Genomic DNA, 23,199 nt, shown 5'->3' with positions numbered 1-23,199 from the left:
TCACAACAGCCCTGTACTCTTTATGAGGACAGGGTACTAAGCACACAACAAAACTCTTTGGAAAATACTTTAAGTTGCACAATTTACACAAAAGCCCGAGGGGCACGGAAAACCATATACTCTGAAAGTGGAATGCGAAATTACTAGCAGGTAAATACTGGACTAATAGGCTTTGGAATCGCTAGGACTACGTTACTGAACCTTCAGATTACTAGTAGGAGGCCTAGAGGACTCGGGTGCAGAGTGTGCACTCTCACGCGGGATGCGGGACAAAGTCTATGGAAGCTAGTAAAGGCAAAGTTAGTGTTCTCGGGCGAACCCGATAAGGTAGGTTGAAAATGACAGTGGATCCTGACCCTTGGATAGTGAGGCTATGCTGGGGCACCGAAATGCCAAAGTTACCTAGCCCAGGGGCTGCAGCTGCATAGGTCTGAAAAGACGTCGGGAATCCTCGTTGATGAACCAGGAGCCTGAAGAAAGAAGTTGCTGGCAGGCGACCAGTGAAGATTGTTCGAAGTGATCCAAGCCTGGATCGAAGATGGATGACACCTGAAAGCAGAGGGGACCAAGTTCGTGACCACTAGCCAGTGATCAGATGGCACCAGGAGGGCACCGGATGGTAGTCACCTCGACCAGGTGAGTGGGCGACGCTGGGCTCTGCAGTCTCACGGACCAGGAGGCGTTGTCGGCGACCAGGATGGAGGTGCGAGCTGTCCCACGATGGTTGATGCTGTCGACGTCGCTGGACCCAGGATTGGGGCAACAAGTCTTGGCAAATTCAAGCCCACGCGGTGGACTCAAAATGGCGTCTGGAGTGGACCAGGAGGGTCCTGGGTGCTCCTCTTTTGGAAGGGAGCAAGGGCCAGTCTGGAGCAACCAGACCAGCAGTGGTGATGTCGTTGGGCGTCGTCGGGAAGGCCACAAGCCAGCGGGCTAGTAGCCAGACAACGCGGTGAGCAGCAAAAAGCAGAAGGGCCCCACGCAGATCTCGTGGATGCTGGGGGGCTGGACTTCGGTGCTGGAGCTGCTCAGGGTCGGGGCTTCTCGGACCCCAAAGCACTCACCAGAGTATCCCTCGGCGGTCGTGCTGGATAGAAGTCGTGCAGTTCTGATGATGGCCGGTCCCTCGAGGTCTCGTCGCACCTACGGTTCTCAGCTTAGCTGTAGAGGTAGGTAGAGGTCAGAGGTGCCAGGGAAGCCGGGTCTCGTTGAGCTGGTCAGTCGGATTCCGGAGGAAGGACATGCAGCAAACCGCAGAGTTCTTAGATGGTGCCTGCGGGTGCAGGGTGACTACTCCTTAGTCACAAGGGAGAAATCTTGAGAAGAGTCGAGAGTTCCTTTCGTGGAAAGTAGTTTCTTGATTCAAAGATGATCTAATTTGGAAGGGTCCCCGCTCCTGCCTTTATCCTAAAGAAAGGGGTGGGTACGCGACTAGTCCTACCCTAGGGGTGGGACCAGGAAGGGGGGTGGTTACACCCCTCTCCCATGCCGGACTTTCCCCAGGCCAGGGGCTGGTGTGCCCCTGGAACTGGTTCTAGCCGGCAGATGCGTAGTGAGCACCGGGGTGCCACTCTGCAGTCACCTTCCTGTAAAGCCCTGCCTACCCAGGATACACAAAACCCTGTCTGGGATGGTGCTAGCACCGCCCCTGACAGGAAACCCTTTGTCCAAGCTCCCCTCGCTGGAAGGACTCCCAGCTGCAGGGGGTCAGACTTGTGTCTGTCTATTTCTATGCGGAATTTGTTAAGCGCGCGGTCACCCAGGGGTTTCATGGCGCTGAAGAAAACAGATGGTAGATGGTAAGTGAGGGGGCAGATTGTGAAGTGCTCTAGCCGTACGCTTGTTTGAATAGCCAAGTCTTCAAAGCTCGCCTGAACTCAGTCAGCTTGGTGCAGCTCCGGATGGACAAGGGCAGTGAGTTCCAGGTTTTTGGGGCGAGGTATGCGAAGCTGGATCCGCCGAGTCGTGTTTTTTTTAAAGTCGGCACCGTGAGGAGGGACAGATGGGCAGAACGAAGCTCGCGGGTAGTTTCATGTTTGTTAATGAGTTGGTTGACGAACCTGGGGCTTTTTCCGTGAAGAACCTTGAAGATTATGCAGCCTGTCTTAAAGGTGATACGATGGGTAATGGGAAGCCAATGGAGGGAGGCTAACAAAGGTTTGGCTGACTTCCTGCGATTTCTCTTGAATATTAATCTGGCTGCTTGATTTTGAGCAATCTGCAGGCGTTTAGCGATGGTTAGGGGAAGGCCCATGTAGGTAGAGTTGGAGAAATCTAACCGCGAGAGAACCAGTGCGAGTACTGCCTGGATGAGAGCAGAATGGGTCAGCAGATTAACGATTTTTTTTAATCTTTCTTAGCTGAAAGAAGCAGGAGGAGATCACAGTTCCGACCTGGGTTTTCAGTGAGAGATCAGCGCTAAGAGTGACCCCGAGGCTTTTAGCTGACTGGGAGGGGGATGGGGGTGTGCCCAATGAGGGTGGCCAGAAGTGGGGCCCCCAACTGAGTGCGCTATTGCTAGGGAGTACTAACTCAGTTTTTCCTGGGTTTAGCTTAAGGTGGTTCCGATCCATCCAGCTCTGAATGTGCAGCATGGTCTTTTGAAATTCCTCGACCGAGTCCGGGGAGTTTAGGGGGAATACCAGCTGTAAATCGTCTGCGTAATTAAATATACTGACTTTTCTGTTTTTCAGGGAGTGCAGTAGGGGTTTAAGATAAAGATTAAAAAGTAGGGGAGACAATGAGGAGCCCTGTGGGACACCGCAAGTGGTTGGGAGCGTGGGGGCTATGAAGTTCTCCAGCTTTACAGCCTGGGATCTGTCTGTCAAGAAAGACTTGATCCAAGAGAGAGCTGCGCCGCTGAGGCCGGCTTGTTCGACACGGTGTAATAGTATAGTATGGTCCACCGTGTCGAACGCGGCCGATAGGTCGAGTAGTACAAGGGCCTGATGAATTCCATTGTCAGCGTTGGTCCTTAGGGTGTTCTGCACGGCGAGGATCACCGCCTCGGTGGAGTGTGCCTGGCGGAATCCCGCTTGATTGGGTTCCAGATAATCTGATGTTTCGATGAAGTTGGATAAGCAGCTGGTTACATAGGCTTCCAGCAGCTTTGCGCAGTAAGGGAGAAGGGAAATGGGGCGGTAGTTGGAGAGGTTGGAGGGATCGGCACCTGGTTTCTTGATAAGAGGGACCAGGGTGGCATTTTTGAAGGAATCGGGTACTATTCCTCGTAATAGGGAGGTGTTGAGAATGGGGAGTATGCCCTGGGGGAGTGCGGCATAAACTTCTTTCAGAATATGCGGGGGGCAGGGATCGTTGGGTGAACCCGATTTTACTCTGTTCGTTAGTTCCAGTAATTTGGGTGGGTCAATGGGGGGGGATGTCCTGAAGGGTGTTAGGATTTCTACAGATGTCCGGATCGTCTGCTACAGCATGGTTGGTTTGAATGCTGTATTTTATGATGTCAATCTTCTCCTTGAAGAAGTCATTGAGTCGGTTGCACATCGTTTGTGAAGCAGGTTGAGAGGGAGAAGTTCTGGCGTCATTGCATAGGTCGTTGACGACTCTGAAGATTTCCCGTGATTTGTTTTTGGAGTTGGAGATTTTATCTGAAAAGAAAGTAGCTTTGGCAGATAAAATAGAGTCCTTGTAATTTTTGCGGGCTGTCTTGTATAGTGCTCTGTCTGTGGCGTGCTAGCCATGTCTCCACTTCCTTTCTAATTGACGGAGTTCTAGTTTCTGCTTTTTTACGTCAGCGGAAAACCATTTGTGGGCGTCCATGCGACGGGCGCGGGAGAACTTGGTGAGGGGAGCATGTTCGTTGCATGCAGAGAAGAGCCACTCGGTGTGCGCTTTGTCCATCAGATTGATGTCTGGTCCCTGGGTAGGGATGGTGTTGGTCAGGGTGGAGAGGAAATCTTGGAGGTTTAGGGATCTCCATTTCCTGACTGACCCTCCCGGGGGCGCTTAGTTTTTTAGGTGACCCTGAATGGTAATAGAAAATTGCAATAAGTAGTGGTCAGACCATATGCATGGTGAGGCCGTGGGACAGGAGGTAGAGATGTTGTAAGACCAGATGTGGTCTAGGATATGTCCTTTTTCATGGGTGGGAATCAAGAGATGTTGGTGGAGGTTTAAATTGGAGAGGAGTTCGAAAAGTTCTGTGGCGTGAGGTCCAGCTTCCGCGTTATTGTACCAGTAATTGAAGTCTCCTATGACCATGACCTTGTCATAGACGACGACTAGACCTGCTATTTGCTCAGACAAGGAGGCGGGAAAGGAGGGCATAGATGTAGGTGGTCGGTAAATCAATACTAGCACCATGGTCCCTGTCTCGGTGTCAGATTTGATGACTAGGTTATCTGTATCTGGTAAGTCTAGGGGAGGTAAGGTGGTAAACGTGTGGTTTTTATGAATAATGGCGGCAGCATCCATTTTGTGATGCTGAGGCTTGAGTTAACTTTAACCGGGGTTCACAGTTATATACATGTCGTGTCCCTCTAGAAGGGTGGAATGCTAACCCCGTCGCCAGAATTGGCGAGGGGTTAGTATTCCAATTCGTATGACGCCTTACTCGACATGTATTGATAAAGCGATACCAAAGATCGCATTTAACCGCGAGGATTATAATGCACTTAAGAGTATATGGTACGCGTTATCATGGAACAGCTATTAGGACTTGGTTCCGCAAGCTGCAAATGGGCTCAGCTCATGCCAGAGCACCATCTCACACGATTCCAAGCACTCTGCCTTCAGGATTGTCAAGGCCTGCCATAGGAGTGACTGATAGGAATCTGTGTGTCCATTTTTTTAGGTTTTAGATATAGGTATACTATATCTAAAGCAAAGGGTGATTACACCACCTTGCCCCAGCTGTCGTGCAGCCAGTTGTGTCAGATTTAGATGGCCATCCAGGGGTGGCATAATACATGCTTCAGCCCCTGGTAGGCCCTGGGTACACCTATGCCCTGAGTTACAGGGTCTGATAAGGTGGCCCAGTACCAATTGGATAATGCACCTAAGGTACACGTGTCAATTTAGTGAGAGAACAGCTAGGCTGTGGGTCTGATTAGCAGGCCCACAGCCAGAGAAAGTCGTAAACCAGTGAAACAAAAGCAAAAAATCTGGGTGATCATAGGATTGCAGACCCTACTCTCCTACAGCTACTACAATAATATTATGGGATGGCCGAATCACTTAGTGTCTATCTATTTTCTTAGCTCAAGGGCTCCTCTCTCTCTCTAATTATTCAGTGGCTACTTACCGGATCAGGGGCAGCATCTGTTCTGGCTGTAACACCTGACTAGAAGGAAAGGTTACCTGTGCTTTAAGAACAAGAGACATACACTGTATGCAAGAGTTATTACCTGATTTAAACGCTCTCTATCATAAGAACAACACATGCACACTAGTTCACTAAGAACTGGGGTATCTTTATTACAATAACAATAGAAAAGGATTCATATACAGATCTGCGGGGTCTCTATAACGAACAGGAACTTTAACACACCGCTGAAAGAAAAGGGATTAGACCTATAACAGGGACAATGTTATCTGCGGGGTCTCTGTGATTAACAGGAACTTTAACACACCGCTGAAAGAAAAGGGATTAGACATACAGTATAAGGACAAGGTTAATGTTTGGGAAAAGGAAAGGTATCCCCTGAGGGGTGTGAGGTCTTGCTCTAGCTGTCATCTGGGCTCCTCTCTCGTCTGTGCCTTAGCTCGTCTTGGATTCTCTCCTGCACTCTTGGACACACATCTGCGCTGATCACTTTGCACTGGACTCCTCTCCCCCACGAACTCTCTCCACCTTCCAACTTCAGTCTAATGGTTTCTGCCGCTCTGATAATCGTTCGCTCCACTAGCTTCTTCACTCTATCTGATTGTTTCCATGCCAATGTCCAATTCACTCCAGCTGCTCCCACAGATTAATCCACGATATAACTTCAGTCTCTTCTAAAAGGCATTACTTCAGACTCCAGCTATTCACAACTCCTCCTGATAAGTAACTGATTCTGACTGCTTCCTTCAGTTCCAGCTCACTGACTGTCTATCTGTCTTCTCTCTGTTCCAAGCATATTCTGTCTCTTCTCCTCCTGCAACTCCACTCCTCTGCTCCAATTCAACATAAACTCTTTCTGATTCTCCACTCCTTCTGCAACTCCACTCCTCTGCTCTGCTTCAATCCAATTCAACTGCTTTCAGCTCAAACTCTTTCCGCTCCTCCAACTCAACTCAACTCAACCACTCCAGCTCAACTAACTGACTCCGCCTCTGCACTTCACTAATATAGAATGCTCTTCCCTCATGGAAATTTCCAACAGAGGGCTGCCTCCCACCGAATTCCTGTGCCAGCTCCAGGGCCCCTTGCGCAGCCGCAGTGACCATCTGCTTGTTACGTCTGAACCCAAGAGACAAACACATTCCTCGGATAAGAACCAGCCCTGGCTGGTTTTCCCCTAGCAGACAACAGGCTTAACTATAAACATTACCTTTCCCCTTCAAGCATCTCAGCTCTGCAGGGATAGAAAACAAAATGGAGTCTCTCTACTTCTAGGCCTTGTAGGCCTGAGAAGGATGAAATAACCCTTAGCTCTGTCAGAGTACCTACACAAACCATACCAATGTGTAATATAAAGTCAAGACCACAGGATCCACCCTCTACTATAGGCAGGATAATGAAAGGACACATAATTATGTCAAAGCCAATAGGCAATAAATGGATTAGAGTCAGGAATAAGGGATCTATCATCATATAAAGCAGCTATCCTCTTCTAGGTCTGGAAAAGGGCTTAAAAGGGCCAACACAAGGTAAGAATACAGATCCTAGGTGTGAGCAAGCTTAAAGTCTTCATCACTCCGAAATAGAGCCAAAAAACCTGTCAAGACAGGGCTGTAAGCAGGTCCTTGTCAGACTTCTTTGAGGAACATCATTTGTTGGACAAGGATCAGTTTGGGTTTCGGTCGGCGCACGGGACGGAGTCTGCTCTGTTGACTATGCTGGACAATCAACGAATGAGGGCCGACAACGGGAATGGTGCAGTACTGGTACTTCTCGATATGTCGGCCGCGTTCGACACAGTAAGGCACCCAATCCTATTCGAGAGACTGGAAAAGATAGGGGTCAGGGGTAAAGCCTTGCAATGGCTTGGCTCCTATCTGACAGAAAGAGAACAGACAGTTTCTATGGTACCTTTCACCTCCTGCAAGATGTCGGTCACTCACGGGGTGCCTCAGGGTTCTGCTATTAGCCCTGTTCTCTTTAATGCCTATTTAGAGCTGCTGTTTTCCATCATCAAATCGTTCGGGGTTGACCTAGTCAACTACGCGGACGATACGCAGCTGGCATTTTCTTTAGAAGGAGAACAGGCAGTTTCCTTGGAGCACTTCCTAGAGTGTATGCGCCACACCGCGGATTGGCTGCGGAGGAACTCTTTGCAGTTGAATGGCGGAAAAACTGAAGTGCTCTACTGTTCCCCTGCAAGGCCGACCATCTATTCCCCATTGGAGTTTAGACTCACTCCGGAGGAAGATCACGGACCCCGGCCAATACAGTGCGGAACCTGGGGGTCCTAATAGACAAAAACCTCCAGATGGAGTCGCAGGCAATTAAGACTGCTAATGTTTGCTTTGGTCTGCTGCGCCTGCTTCGTCGAATACTCCCCATGCTACTAAAGGAACTGCGAGCAATGGTAGTAAGCAGAACAGTGCTGAGCAGACTGGGCTATTGTAACTCTATATTTAGGAGCCCCCCAGTACATCTTTCAGGGGCTGCAAAGAGTCCAGTCTGCAGCTGCAAAATTGGTACTGGGGTTGCGACGTGACTCTTCTTCCACCTCCGCACTGAGGCAGCTCCACTGGCTACCAATCAGGGAAAGGGTTCTTTTTAAGTCACTCTGCCAGGTGTTTAGGGCCTCACATGAGATGGGCCCAATCCCATTACAGGAAAGATTCTCCTGGTATCTCCCTTAGAGACAGCTCCGGTCCTCGGGTACCCGATTGTTGGCAGTCAGGAAATTTAAACGCTCCCGGATTGGGGGGAGGGGGGGCTTTTAGTGTGGTAGGGGCACAGTTATGGAACCAGATACCACAAACGATGAGACAGAGTGTCTCATTAATCAAATTTAGAAAGGGCCTGAAAACCTGGCTTTTCCCAAAACTCTGATCTATGTCCCATCCTCTCTCTTCATCAGCCAGCTGACCAAGTGTCTGGATATCTAAAAGCGCCAGGATACCCGTAGGGTGGCAGTAGCGCTATATAAGTATAGATACAATACAATACACATGCTGTGCATACTCCTGCCATCTAGTGCTGGGCCCAGATGTGTGCAAATTGTTTTTCTTCGTAGAAGTCTTTCAAGTCACGAGGTACTGTGACTCCCCATGATGGGACTGTGTGTGGTCATCAGCTCCATTGTTAGATTCTTTTCTTTCCGCCATTGGATTTGCAGGTGAACTCCAGTTCGACACCATCACAGTGCTAAGTGCAATCCCTCTTTTGGTATTGTATTACCGATCGCGTTCCTCTTTTGATCGTCATCTCGGGTCGACCACTCCAGCTTCGACCGGGCGGTTTCCGGATTGACCTCAGCCCCATGTGGGCCTTCGCTCTTGGGGACTACTTCCATCTCCAGTTGCGTCTCTCCACTGTGAGAAAATGCTGTTCTATTTCAGGACACCCATCCATCCCCATCCCCCCCAACACACACTTTTTGCCTGGCTTTTGATGCAAATTTGACTGTAATTTACTGGGCCTCTGCTGTCCACGTTCCCAGTACCTGTGTTCTTTCCCTAAAAAACAAGTCCATAATTGGTATTTCTACTCTCCTTTATGTCCCTGGTAAGTTGTACCATGGGTACGTAGGGCATGGAGACAGAAGAGGGGCCCCTGCAGCTGGCATGCCTCTGTGAGGTGAAAAAATGACAAGTCGACGTGGCACACTGTCTGTGTGCCATGGCAGCAAGCACTGCCTGAGATATAAGTAAGTCGCCCCTCTAGCAGTCCTTACCAGCCATGAGGCAGGGTGCACCATATCCCAGGTGTGGGCTTGTCTGCATGAGCAGATGTGCCCCTACAGTATTGGGGTCTATTCCTTAATATTGTACGTGCCAGAGAAGCCATAGAGAGTGTAGGAGAGTAGGGTCTGCTTCCTATGTTTACCCCCACTTTTTGCTGTGTTTCACTGGTTTTTCGACTTCAGTATGGCTGTGGCCCTGCTAATCTGGTCCACAGCCTAGCTGTTCTCTCTCAAAATTGATACCATGTACTTTAGGTACATACCAGATTGGTTAATGGGTCATCCTTGTGAGCCCCTGTATATAGTAGCTTAGGTACCCAAGGGCATAGGTGCACCCTAGGCCTACCAGGGGCTGCAGCATGTATTGTGCCACCCATGGTTAGCTTTCCAAACTGACACCACAGGTTTGCAATTGGGGGAGGAGTACTGGCACAGGGGACCTGGATGGCAGGGACCCTATGCGCCACATTTTAAACCGCATCAAAACTGGCAAAAAGTGGGGGGCTAACCATGCAAAAGAGGCACTTTCTCACCTCTGCTGAGGATGTGCATTGTCTCTGGTCCCAGAGAGCAGAGGCTTTCCACCCAGAGGTCCAGAAACATGTATGTGTGTGTCAGGCTGCCTAAAGCCAATCAGTGCCCATACCACGGTCAGCAGGTTTTCAGGGAGCCCTCTAGGTTCATGTTTTATTAAATCTCATAATGGCATCAGTGTGGATTTATTTCAAGGAGCAGTTTGTTACCAAACCCTCCTGGGTTCATTGAAGACATCATGGTGTTGTGTAACTTGAGTTGTCAATATCCCAGCCCATGTACTCTCTATGGCTTCCCTGGCATTTACAATATTAGGGGATATACCTGAATACTGTACTTAGAGCTGGTAAGGCCTGCTTGAGGGGTTGACTACCCTGTGTCTTAGGCAGTGCTAGCTGAAATGGCAGGCAGGCAGTGTGCCATGTCGACTTGGTCATTTTTTCACCTCACAGGGGCATTCCAACAGCAGGGGCAGTGGCATGGTCCTAGTGAGGGGAACCCTCTTCAGCCTCCGGGCCCTAGGTACCTAGGTTACCACTTACTAGGGACTTATGAGGGGGGGGCAGGTGCAGAAGTACCAATTCTGGACATGTGTTTAGGGAAAGAACACTGGTAGTGGAAACCTGGACAGCAGGAAGCCAGTACTCTACCGTGAAAGTTGCATCTAAAGCCAGGCAAAAAGTTGGTGGTACTGCAACAGATCCCATTTTCTCACTACCATACTAACATAGCAAAGATAAATATTAAATATTGCATTAAATAAAATGATATATAACGTTCTGGAGCATATACCATAAAACACAGAGCAAGCATAAGCAGCATGTATTGCATTAGGTTAAAAACAAAGATAAATATCAAAGATTGCATTTAATAAAATCATGGATAATGTTCTGGAGCATAATATACAGGATGAAGATGAAGTTTGTTACAGTGTTAAAGACTATGATTTGATCAAGAACAAGTTGCCTGGGAATGTGTCACAAGTTGCTGTGTGTGTGGGCCTATGTCAGTTATTCAAGCAGTAAAAAGTAGTGTTGTGTGTTAACAGCTTGAAAGAGTTAAAATATCAAGAGGATGATTAAAGTGAAAGATTGCTTTGATGGTGGACGTTCATCAACTGACACCTTAGCAACCACCAACTACTTGACACTACGCATTTTAGTTTCAGCCCCAACCACAATACAGAAGTAGCACTCACCGCCTCTGACTACATTCAAATGATGCTAGACAGAGGGGGGACAGCAGCCCTCCTCCTCCTGGACCCCTTCGCGACAGTCAACACCATATTAGACCCCATCCGATGCCTGCACAAGATTGTCATCCAAGGACTCTCCCTAGGCTGGATCTGCTCCTTATCTGCGGAGTGCCTGAAGCTATATCCCTCAGACCCACTCACTTCAAAGACTACATGATCCCTTCTGACCAATGTCACTGCACACTCAACCTCAGCATCTTGTCCTATGCCGACGGCAGTCAACTGATACTCTCTGTTTCAGACAAGACCCCCAACACAGGAAACAAGTCATCGCCTCCATTAAAGAAGTTGCAGAAAGGAGGAAATTCAAAACTTTCAAAAGTCAACAACGACAAAACAAAAGTAATGATCTTCGGCAACATCACCTCACCTCGGGACTCCAAATGATGGCTAACAGAATTCAGACCTAAACCCAGGACCATGCTGTGAATGTGGGGCATCATTCTTGACAGCAAACTGGACATGACCATGCAAGTCAGCACATTGACTGCATCCTGCTTCCAGACCCTGGAGCTGCCGAGATGCATCTTCAAGTGGCTTCCCAGTCCCACCAGAAAAAAAACACACTCCTCTACGGCCAGATGATCAAGCAACTAACCAAAAGGCTAAAAAACAAAGATCTGGAGACTAGGTCTTCTTGTATATCACTCGTAAAGCATGGAACGTACACCCTCTTCGCATAAAAGCTTCTTCCTCTGTGCTTGAATTCCGAAAGAAGTTGAAGATCTGGTTTTTCGATTCATTTGCAAATGCCCGCCTCTTTTGGCAAATTAGATCTTGCACCTGCTCTGCACTAGTAGACTCCCATGAGTGATAGTAGGCTCTATAAACTAACATAACATTACATTTCATGCAAATCCCCAAAGTGGTCTCATACCCAGGGTGCTGATTATCAATTGTGTTTGTGGGAGCATGAGCGGTCATGTCTTCCCATGCATGGCGAGAAAAACGTGTTCTCCATCAAAGCTTTGTGTGTTTTAGTTGTTTGTTTTGTTTGTCCATCATATAGAGATGTCTTGTTCTCAGACGCTTCTCTACTATACTCTTACTAGGGGATGCCTTTCTTGAATGTGAAATGTGGAGAAAGGGCTGCTATCGGTGATTCGACTTAGGAGGATTCGCTCTGTTTCTTTTCCCCTGTGGGCGTAGTCGAACAATGTTCACTCACTACTAATAGTCACTTCATGTACATCAAAGGTGGTCAAATACGAATAACATTTAGCGATTTAAATGATATTTACAAGGTGCAATACGAGCATTGTGCAAACGACGGCTCCTGCTGATGAATGTGCACCTATGATCTCTCTTCAATAAAAATCGTCTTTCACTATTCACGACGCAGCGCAATTCACGACGCAACACAACGCAATTCAGTACCCGCGCCGTGAGTTGGTGGAACTCAGAACAAGACAGCGTCAGGTCTAATCGCTACGCACAACTACAACTTAAGGATGGGAGACAAAGAAAACGGCGTAACTTCTAAACGCCTGAAATCTAACCCACCGACGCCAGTCAAAGGGAATAAAGAAATGACGGATGCCATGGCAACAATTTTGAGCAGGCTAGAAGAGGTTAGGGACTTGGCTAATCCACCAAGGAAGAGGTGGTAGCTATTCGCCAGGATATCAAAGACATCAACTCAAGAATTACAGAGTCCGAGGCCAGGATAAGCAAACTGGAAGACTTTGAGAATAAAACATGTGGAGCGATCAAGAACCTCTCCTTATGCTCAGACCACCTTGTGAAAAAAGTTGCGGAATTGGAGGACAGAAACAGAAGGGGGAACCTAAGAATTTTTGGCATGCCGGAAAAAGCAGAGGAATCACATGCATACCCTTCCTCGAGGAGTGGTTCACGCAGGCCACAAATCTAACCTTCACTCAGCCACTAGAGTTTGATAGGGCACACAGGGTACCAGGTCGAATTTCTAAAGATCAGAAGGGCCCAAGAGCGATCGTGTGTAAACCGCTAAGATATCAGCACACAGCGCAGATACTTACCTTCGCCCGCAAACATAACCATGTGCTATGGAAGGGTCACAAAATCTTCATCTCACAGGACTTCAGTAAGGAGACTATGGAAATCAGGAAAGCCTTCCTCGCAATGAGACCCCAACTGAAGTCACTTGGTCACATGTATGGCTTTATTGGTCCGACGAAATTTAGAGTAACCATACAAGGGGTGACACATGTGTTCTCTGACCCGAGAAAACTGCGACAACTCCTGTTCGACCAGGGCGATGGTACCATGGAGGTCTCCCCTTCAGCTCAACAAGGTGCCTCTTCAGCTGGCTCAGGATGAGTTTAGGATTGAACTGTTGGTACTGTTATTCTCATATTCCTGAATCCACATTGAAGTGTCTGTCGGAACTGGGTCTGACATGAGGCTCTCTTGTCTGGTATTGCTAGAGAGGTGATAACCACGTCTGTAATTGACAGAAACTAATAAGGGCACGCCCGCATGGGGCCCGCATGGGTTCTGGTTGTGGCCAACTTTGTCTGGCACGTTAATGGTTCTTGTATCTTTCAGGCCGCCTGTCAGCGTGTCCTTTGGAATCTGGATCTGTTTCAGAGCGATCTCTTGTATCCTTGATTGGAATTTGACTCACAATGATTATATCTGTGCTGCCACGATACTGCCCGTGTCCCTCCTGGACCTTAAGAAGTACTGTGCTGTGGTGTTGTTTTACAGCACTCCCATTGGTGTCAGGTGCACCCACAATAACTCTTCTACAGTTGCTGTTGTACTCGCTGTGTGAAGCTCTAAGTACTAAAGTATGAAGTACTGTGCTGTGATGTGGAGTTGCTTTATGGCACTCCCATTGATAATAACTGATGATGTTGTGCTTGGTTTATGATACTTGGTTTATGTTACTGAAGTCAAGGTATTGACCTTCCTGTGCTCAAGGTCATGGCACCATTGTTGTCTATAGTTTATTGTTGCCTACATACTTGGCGTATTCCTTCACTAAATTGGGATTGCAGCCCCAAAGATTAATAGTTATGAGTAAGCTACTTGGAGGCGGCCTCGTGGTCGTCATTCCCGAGTCGCCATGTTCTGTTGTTTCTACTATTGGGGAGGGAGGGGTGGGTTGAGGGTGAGGGAGGAGGGTGGAGGGAGGTTGGTGGGGGAGAAGGGGGGGATTGTTTTTGCATTTTGTATATCGTTTTGTTTAGTTTTGTCCATCTTGCATCCTAACTTGCATACATTGCACCACATTGTGTTCCGGAACTTACACTCTGTCCGCCGATTTCATACAAAAAGTACTAGCCCTGTATTCAATGAGAGATATGACTTTGCTGGCTTGAACAAAGGGATGAGACCCTCTTTTCGATCCAACTTTTGCACATACACATGGGTCATGAGACGGTATCACTTATTGTATTATCGATGGCTCATGTAATGGACACTCCAATAGGGACAACAACTATAGCTAATCTTCGAATATTATCATTAAATGTTAAAGGTCTCAACCAGCCAGTTGAACGTCAAAAGGTACTGGATTATCTACGTAGACAACGTGGAGATATAGCCTTACTGCAGGAGACAAAACTAGAGGCGAAGCTATTTCATACACTGCGTAACAAATATTACACAGAAGTGATAGGCTCTGAAGCAATCTCAAAAAATAATGGGGTGGTGATGCTGGTGGCCAAGAATGCGAATGTGGACATAGTCTCTACTGCAACAGACACGAAAGGGAGGTGGATTTCGGCGAAATTACTCAAAGATGACACTGAGTTCTTTATCACATTTGTTTATGCCCCAAATACACACGATCCGTCCTTCTGGGTAGGCCTATCGAAGCAGATCATCTCCATTCCTGACACAGCAGTCCATATTTTGGCAGGCGACTTCAATCTCCCATATGACCCTGTATTGGATAGAGACTCTAAATGCGTCTTTCGCCCAGGCAAAGCCCATAAGGCATTCATGAAACTATGCAATAGATTCCATATGGTGGACACGTGGCGCTTACTGCATCCTGATGGTAGAGACTACTCCTTCTACTCCCCGCCACATGACTCGTTCTCGAGAATTGACTATATACTCATATCTAACAACGCAGTGGCAAGAGTTGAAGACGCGGACATTGCTCCCAGATTAGTCTCTGACCATTCATGCGTCTCCCTTACACTGTCTAATCTTAAGCCATCTACCCGTCAGTCTATGTGGCGATTCAATGATACTATTCTTAATGACACAAAACACAAAGAAACCCTTGACACCGCCATTAGAGATTTTTTATTGTCCAATAGGAGAGGGGACACTTCAGACACCATCCGTTGGGAGGCACTGAAATCCACTATAAGGGGACTTATTATAAAAATATCCTCTGCTATTAATAAAAACCGCACTGCGGCCTTGTTGAAGTTAGAAGAGGACATTTCAAAACTTCAGCAAAAATACCTGATGAGTAGGAACCCTGCAATCCTAAATGAACTGTCCAATCAAAAATATACCTACAATAAACTTATCAGTGAGAAGGCAGGAATTTGGCTTGACAGGAAGAAGCGTTTTAAAATCTGCGACTCAAACAAGGCAGGGAAAGGGTTAGCGGCCTATCTTAAATTTAAAATTCAGAAGAACACCATTAATTCCTTAATCGATGATAATGGTACTCCTAACTCTGATCCCACTAAGATTGCGAATATTTTCAAAGACTTTTATGAGAAACTCTATGCTAGGAACATACATGTTGACAATGAAAAAATGGAGAAGTATCTCTCAAACTGCACACTACCAACACCTACGGCCGCAGAAAAGGAAGCTTTAAATGAACCGATCTCTGAATCGGAGGTTGTTAGCGCGATCAAATGCCTTAAAAAAGGGAAAGCCCCTGGTCCTGATGGCTATACTGCTCCGTTCTATAAGACTTTTGCCCATATTCTTGCAACTCCTCTATTAGAAGTTTTTCAAGAAATTAGCACCACAGGAGAGGTTAAGGGAACTATGGCTGAAGCCGTAATTGCTGTAATACCAAAAGAAGGCAAAGATCATAAACTCCCCAAAAATTACAGGCCTATCTCACTGATCAATTTAGATTGTAAGCTCCTGGCATCGATTTTAGCAAAACGCATCCAGAAGGTTCTGCCGACCCTAATACACCCCTCGCAACTGGGATTCCTGAAGAACAGGCTCTCGAGCGACAACACGAGAATTCTGGCTCACGTTATTGAAAAAGCGAAATTCTTATCCACGCCCACCGTGGCTATCACACTAGACGCGGAAAAAGCGTTTGACAAAGTTGACTGGACTTATTTAAATGCTGTACTACACAAATTCGACCTGGGTCCCCTATTCACTAGTTTAGTCATGTCCCTCTACGCCTGTCCCTCTGCTAGAGTACGGGCTGGTGGCGCCTTTTCCTCCCCCTTTAGTCTAGAAGAAGGCACTAGGCAGGGTTGCCCATTGTCCCCGTCCTTATTCCTCCTGGCAATTGAACCCTTTTTGTACTATATTAGGGAAAACCCTGAAATTGCAGGAGTTCAGTTCGCAGGCTGTACAATCAAACTCAAGGCCTATGCTGATGACGTATTGGTCATGAGTGAAAAAGCTGATAAGGCTATACCGGCGCTACTCTCCACAATCGAAGAATTCTCAAGTGTATCTGGGTACTCCCTAAACAAGGATAAAACTGAGGTGAAGTCGTTAAACAATCTGTGTGATAAAAACATCCTGGGCGAATCCGGGCTGACCTGGCAACCGAAGAGTTTTAAATACTTAGGTCTGGAATTTGAAAGGGATTTGGTAACCACCCTAAAAATTAATGAGGAGATACTCTACAAAAAAATACAAAAACTCTTAGATGGCTGGTCCCCAAAGTTCCTCTCATGGTGGGGTAGGGCGGAAACATTAAAAATGATGATCAGTCCCTTGGTAAACTATATGGCATGTATGCTCCCCATGACCTTCTCGGAGGATTTTCTACATAAAGTCGAGAAGTCGTTAACGGACTTCCTGTGGAAATGGAAGAAACCGAGGATTGCCATGAGGAAACTGCAATTGCCAAAGCTCAAAGGGGGCTTAGGTCTACCAAATTTCAGAGACTACCAAACCGCCTTTCTCTGCAGACAAGGAGCTTCCTGGTTTACCGAAGACCCCGTTTATACGCCCTTATGGATCGACATTGAGAAATCCATTGTCGGAAAGGCCCCGCTCTTTGCTGTACTCACAATGGATCTCTCACACCTTACGAATTCTAAATACATCATACTCAATACTAAGAGGGCTCTCTTGCGGTTAGATCGCACTCACAAAACTGGTCTACAGATCCATAATTCTTCATCTGCTTCCTTGTGGCGTAACCCGTCAATCAAAATTGGCGGATCGCCCATAATATGGGACCACTGGTCTGAAAAAGGTGTTAATGTAATTGCTGATCTACACGAAAACAACATGCCACTACCATTCTCAACTCTGCAGGCTAGACACTCCCTATTACCGATTGAATTTTACTCGTTCCTGAAGCTAAAGTCAGCCTTATCGAGCAGAACGTTCAAACTAGCGATGCCTTGGCTAAAATCTATGCTCCCTCACTTTCAATCCTCTGGACATTTTGTCTCAAAAATATATAAACTTCTTGCACCAACACCTAACAAATCGATGAGGCGTAACGAAGCCAAATGGGAATCAGAACCAAATAATACTGGCATAAGCATAGACTGGGTCAAAATTCATGCATCAGCACTCACACATAAGGTCTCGCCGATACTATCACAGACCAAATATATGATCCTCAACAGGGCTTTCTGGACCCCACAACGATTATTTAAGGTTGGCCTACGAGACACACCGACCTGCTGGAACTGCTCCTCGGATATTGGTGACCTTCCACACATGTTATTTGATTGCCCCATGCTCCAAACATATTGGACTAAAATCTTTGACTACATTGGGCACACGTTTGACATACACCCTGCAAGGGAATTCATCTACATTATCCTGGGGGCTTTAGACCCACTACTAAAGGGGGACCATGACCGTCAGCTCCTGGATCTCTTGCTAACACTAGCATGCAAGGTAGTCCTATGTAATTGGAAATCAGCGTCTGAGGTCTCTTTTAATGCCTGGAGGGAATGGCTAGCCTGCATTAGGGGCACTGACAATCCCGCTCTTCACTCATCACCATGGCAGGTTACCAAAAAAAACTATGGTCTTCTCTAGACCAGGCCTCCTTTACTTTTGAGCCACCATGATACACCATGATACACCACCAATGAGATCAACACTTAGTAAATGTGGGGTTGCCCGATGCACAAATTATAATGGTTATATCCCGCCCATATGGGCTTACCAGATTTAGACACAATGTGCAGGGATGACAAAGTATACTGGTATTATTGAATAGACTTGGATGGAGAGCTCTACGGAACTGTGCACAACTGTAAAGATTGCAATGATGGCATATTTTATTGTTTACCTTGTTCATTTATTTATTCATTTATTTGTATGTATGTATGTTTTGTTTTATATGCACTGATCCATGCTTGACCACGGCGTTTCTCCAATACGAATGTAACTCTATTGATGCCTTATGGCCGTTATCATTTCTTTTTTTGCTCAATAAAAAAAGATCTGAAATTAAAAAAAGGTGGTCAAATGGTTAGTGTGGGGGGATGAAGAGAGTCCTGTTACAATCCTCTAAGTAATGGGCACTCGAGAATAGTTTTTTTTCCAGAGACACAATATTGTTTCCGTCCAGGGGTCGGCACAGTGGAGCAATCCTTAAATCTTCTATTGCTATTTGGGAAATACACGAGCTAGAGGTGGGGCCCTCCACATGACCTTTATGGACCTCAAGTGCATTTGATCTCGTTGATAGAGGCCAATTATGGCCCATGATGAGGGGCACAGGAATTGACCCAGCCCCGGTAAACATTTCAACACATTTGCACAGTGGGACTACAGCAAAGGTCCATTTCTTTCTAGATGGGTAGTGCACTGCATCCTGTATTTCCAACAAGGGTGTGTGTCAAGGCTGCATCCTAGCCCCGTTTTGATTTATTTTTTACATAAATGCACGGGAATCTGCACTGATAGCTGAAGGTAAAGACCTCCCAAAAGTTGGCAACCATTCAGTACCGGTATTACTATATGCGGATGACGCGGTTTATGGTTTGCAATTACTTCTAGATACTTTTAACAATTTTACCCTCAAAATAAGCCACAGAAATCCTATGTTATGACTATTGGCCCCAAAAAGACTTGTTCACGTTCTTTCAACATCGACGGAATATCAGTTACAAAAGTTCATATCCTTCAACTAACTCGGTGTTACTTTTTCAGAAAAATCGTCTTGGGAAGAGCTACTAGATCAAAGAGCTTGTAAGTTTGCTGGGGTAATCGATGGAATGTGTAGGGTTCTCAAAGAAGTTATGATAGAAACGCCTTAAGGAACTTCTTATTTTGTATTAATCCAAATGTCTCCCCCAGGGGTATTATGGGGCCGAAGTTTGGGACTAAACCATTTCCAATGAACTCCCAAAAATTGGGAGTAAGTTCTTGTGTAGCCTTTTAATGATTCCTAACAGGATAGCCAGCCTCATTGCCATCTTGGAGGTTGGGCTCCCCTTCTTAGAGGATTTGTGTCAAGTCGTGCCTTTACTTATTTGGGTGAAGATCTGCAACTCAGTGCACCTCTTTTTCAAGAGAGGTTCTTTCTAGGTGATTGTTCAAAACAAGATAGAGCATTTAACATCCCATGTCTCGTTTATGTTAGGAGGGACTTTTCGGACAATGATTTATCACATATTTGCGACTGCCCCGAAGAAATTAATAAGAACTTAAATTAATAAGAGCTCCAAACATATAGTGAAATATAAAAAAGAACGGAGACTTAAGTCCCATTGTATGAGTTCTGTTTTGGGTTACTTTGATATGAAGCGTTTAGAAGGGACAGAACAATACTTAACATGGATCACTAACACCAAGTATAGATTTTATTTGACGTGGCTGAGGCTTAACACTTCGCACTTTCTGATAGACTTTCCCCATCAAGCCTCCTGGTTTCACTCATTATCACCAAGTCCCTGAGACAAAAGATTCCAGCAGTCTTCAGCGCACTTTGTTTTTTTTTAAAGTTTATGTTTACTCAAGATTGCAATATTTGCACCCATTATTATGCAATTTTGGCTCAAGATCCTATAAAGAATGTTATCAATATCTCCAGCTTTAAGATTTAGAATTTTAATATTTGCTTTGTAAACTATGTAGGCCAAGCCCTTAGCATCAGGAAAACGCCGGTAAATGCCACTAATTATGAAAACTAGGTAGCCTAATTTTTGTTTATATTTAGCTGTATTCGGATTAACCCTGCTGGTTGATCAATCTTTTTACTGTAATATGTATTTATTCGATGATATTATTGAAATGGTATGCATTTTAAAAGTGTGTCTTGTATATTGTGATATCCTTTTATGGCTCATCAGCCGAATAAAAGTCTTTTGACTGACTGGTTTGATCTCCGCTTTATCGCGTAAACTAAGTTGCCTGCCTGACACTGTATCCTTTCATTTGTCAACCATGTTTCTTGTGCATTGCAGATAAACCTCTTTCAAACATGAAGATTTTAACCATGGGTAAGCTGTCCAAGAACAAAGATGAGATGAAAGCCTTCATCGAAGAGCTGGGAGGAAAGACCACTGGCACGGCCAAAAAGGCTGCATTCTGCATCAGTACAAAAAGTAAGTGGATTGTTCTCTTCCCATGCTGCACAGCAAGGACTATTTTCATATATTCTTCTGAAATGTGCGCTTGACGGTTTTCATGTGGAGGCTAGGACAAGCACCCAGACTTTGGGTTTACTTTCATTTCCACATGAATATTTTCAGATATCTGGATTCTGAAACTTTATTGCCTACTTTTTGTTTTCCTTGTTGATATTAGCTTTTGTTGGTTATTTTCCATGCAATACAAATATCCTTTAAAAGTTATATGGGTTCCTGCCAGTCTACTTTTATATAATGTGATATGGTTCATTTATCATCCTTGGCATACAGTTGTTCTCTCAGATTCATTGTGTTAGTGTGTGAAACTTTTAATATGAAAAACTGGTCTTCATTTCACTTAAGGCCTACCTATTTACTTTACCTCTCAAGTCTGATTTAATGGTTAGGAGATTGTTTGTGCTTGGGGCCACGTTTTAAATGTTTTTATTCTTAAAAAAAATATTTTCCGTGTGAAAATTAGATCTATTCTGGTCAGATTTATCAGCACACCTTCCCGTAAATGCTGAAAGTAATTTCACTTTTTTTTTTATCCCGTCACTTGTTTGCAATCAGAGGAAGTAGAAAAAATGAGTAAAAAAATGGAGGAAGTTAAGGAAGCCAATGTGCGCGTGGTGTCTGAAGATTTCCTCAACGATGTACAGTCAGGGAAGAGTTATCAGGAGCTACTTACCTTGCATAGTCTGTCGTCCTGGGGTGCTGCTGTGAAGAAGGAACACACAGAGGTGTCTGCCATCAAACCAAAATCCAGTGCACCTGCTGTAATGAAAAGCGGAAAAGGGAAGTCCGAGAAAGGTAGGTAGCTTATTGTGTTTTAGAAAATTGCCGTGCATAATCTGCTGGTGGTATAGATTGGTAGTACTTTGAGCTGTACGTGACTTTTCCAATGAATTCTGTAATTAACATTGTCAATAGATATACCTTTTACCTAACTGATGAAAATGTGTGTGCTTAGAATTTGTTTTTTTGATGGCATATGCTATTGGGTACATGGTAGCGATGTAACAACATATCTGGCGATGTTGGGTAATGTCCAAACAAATGCTTTGCGTGTTATGTTAGTCTATGAAGTACCATGGTGGAAAACTGTTTCGAGAAATTTGATTATCATCTAAATTACTTATTTTTACTATATTGGAGTGATGCATGGTTGTTCTCCCCAAAGTATTTTGCTGGACGTTTGTGCTATTTATTAGCCCTGTAGAGGTGGTGATCCATACACTGGCTACTTCACAACTGTTACTGTATCTACTGCAGGGGTGTGGAATTTATTAAAATATCTACTTGTCCATGGGGCAAGTTGCTTCATAAATCTACTTGTCCTATAACAAAATCAACTTGTCCCTTCGGGGCCAAATTATGTCAGCAATCTCATTATATAAGAGCTCTTATATAGCCTCACTGATTATGCCAGGGCTCATACCATAGTAGTTTTTGAATACTAGCAATCCCTTTATGTTGCCTCCTTTCTGCAGATCTACATACTGGGACTGAAGGTAGTGGTAAGCAATAGTTGCAGGGTTGGAATGCCCTTTAAGCCTGTGCAAATCTACTAACTTGCATGTTTTAAGGGTTTTCAATAACTCTTCTCTAATCTTTTCCCATACTGAGAAATGTTGGAAATTTACTCCTGACAATGGCAGACGTAAACCTTCTTCCAGAGTTGGGAAAAAAGTGGTTGATGGGAAAATGACCTTGCAAACACTCGGGTTTTCGCATGAGCAAATCTACACCTGCAAATTTGCTCACGATAAACTGCAGTTCACAAATATTTTCCGGGATTACATTTCTTGCCCTGCTGCTATAAATTCTTGTAAATGTATGCAAGCCATACAGCTGCACTTAATGCAAGGACATATACCAAGGGTGCACTTTTGAGACTTTCTTTAATATTAGGGCTCCTAATTTGGTCTGGCGTTAACCACAACCGTTTGTGTTTGTTAAAATTCTCTCTCCCTCTCTGTATTGGCTGGCTTCACTGTGAGTGATGGCATTAAGCTCTTTCATGAGGAGTATATTGGTACACAAAGTAGTTTTGTTCAGGGGCAGTAACTAATGTGGCAGTGTGTGCTTTTTTTTTTAGACCAATTTTTTTTTTGCTTTTGCCAACGTTTGTTATAATGGTGAGGGCCCGGCAGCTCTCGCATCAAGACATCTTTACAAAAACCATGCCAAAACAAGTCACGTATTGGCAAAACTAAAAAGCTGATCACTAATTTCAGACCTACTGGCTTTGCCAGTGCTTGTTTATTTTTATGTTTCTCATGATCCTATTGAAACTGGTTACACTGATTTTCCAATATGAATATTTTTGCAAAATACTAGCATGCATCAACACATTTTACTAAATGATGCTGCAAAGAAACTGTACCTGAAATTTCACAGTAGTTTAGCAAAATCTTTTTTTTCCTACTTTCATTTTTTTAGGAGCATTTTATATTGAAAGCAGAGTCATTATTCTTGCTCTCAAGCTTGTGTAAATATTTGCATCTAATCAGAGAGCATTCTGGGAGCATTATGCATAGCCTTATGTTGCTAAACTTTGAAACCGTGTGTACACATTTTTATACTGGAACCACTGTCAGTAGTGCCATCAGAACTTACATTTACTTAGAACGCACACCCTAATAATAAAGGCTTTCAATTAATGAACCATAAATAC

The 23,199-nt window shown here is 45.2% G+C and overlaps 1 protein-coding gene across 1 annotated transcript in view; it reads left to right on the top strand.

Annotated features, from left to right (window-relative positions):
* Positions 1-23,199, top strand: part of PARP1 (poly(ADP-ribose) polymerase 1) — a 461,510-nt gene that overhangs the window by 250,786 nt on the left and 187,525 nt on the right. The window contains exons 9-10 of the mRNA XM_086926179.1: positions 20,355-20,495; positions 21,093-21,332. Of these exons, the coding sequence (XP_086782305.1) occupies positions 20,355-20,495; positions 21,093-21,332 (381 nt within the window). The remainder of the gene's footprint in view (positions 1-20,354; positions 20,496-21,092; positions 21,333-23,199) is intronic.

This window comes from Lissotriton vulgaris, chromosome 6 (genome assembly GCF_964263255.1).
Source record: "Lissotriton vulgaris chromosome 6, aLisVul1.2, whole genome shotgun sequence".
Classification (NCBI taxonomy): Eukaryota; Metazoa; Chordata; class Amphibia; order Caudata; family Salamandridae; genus Lissotriton; species Lissotriton vulgaris.
The sequence above is the reverse complement of the archived record's forward strand: the minus strand, read 5'-3'. Positions and strand labels throughout refer to the sequence as shown.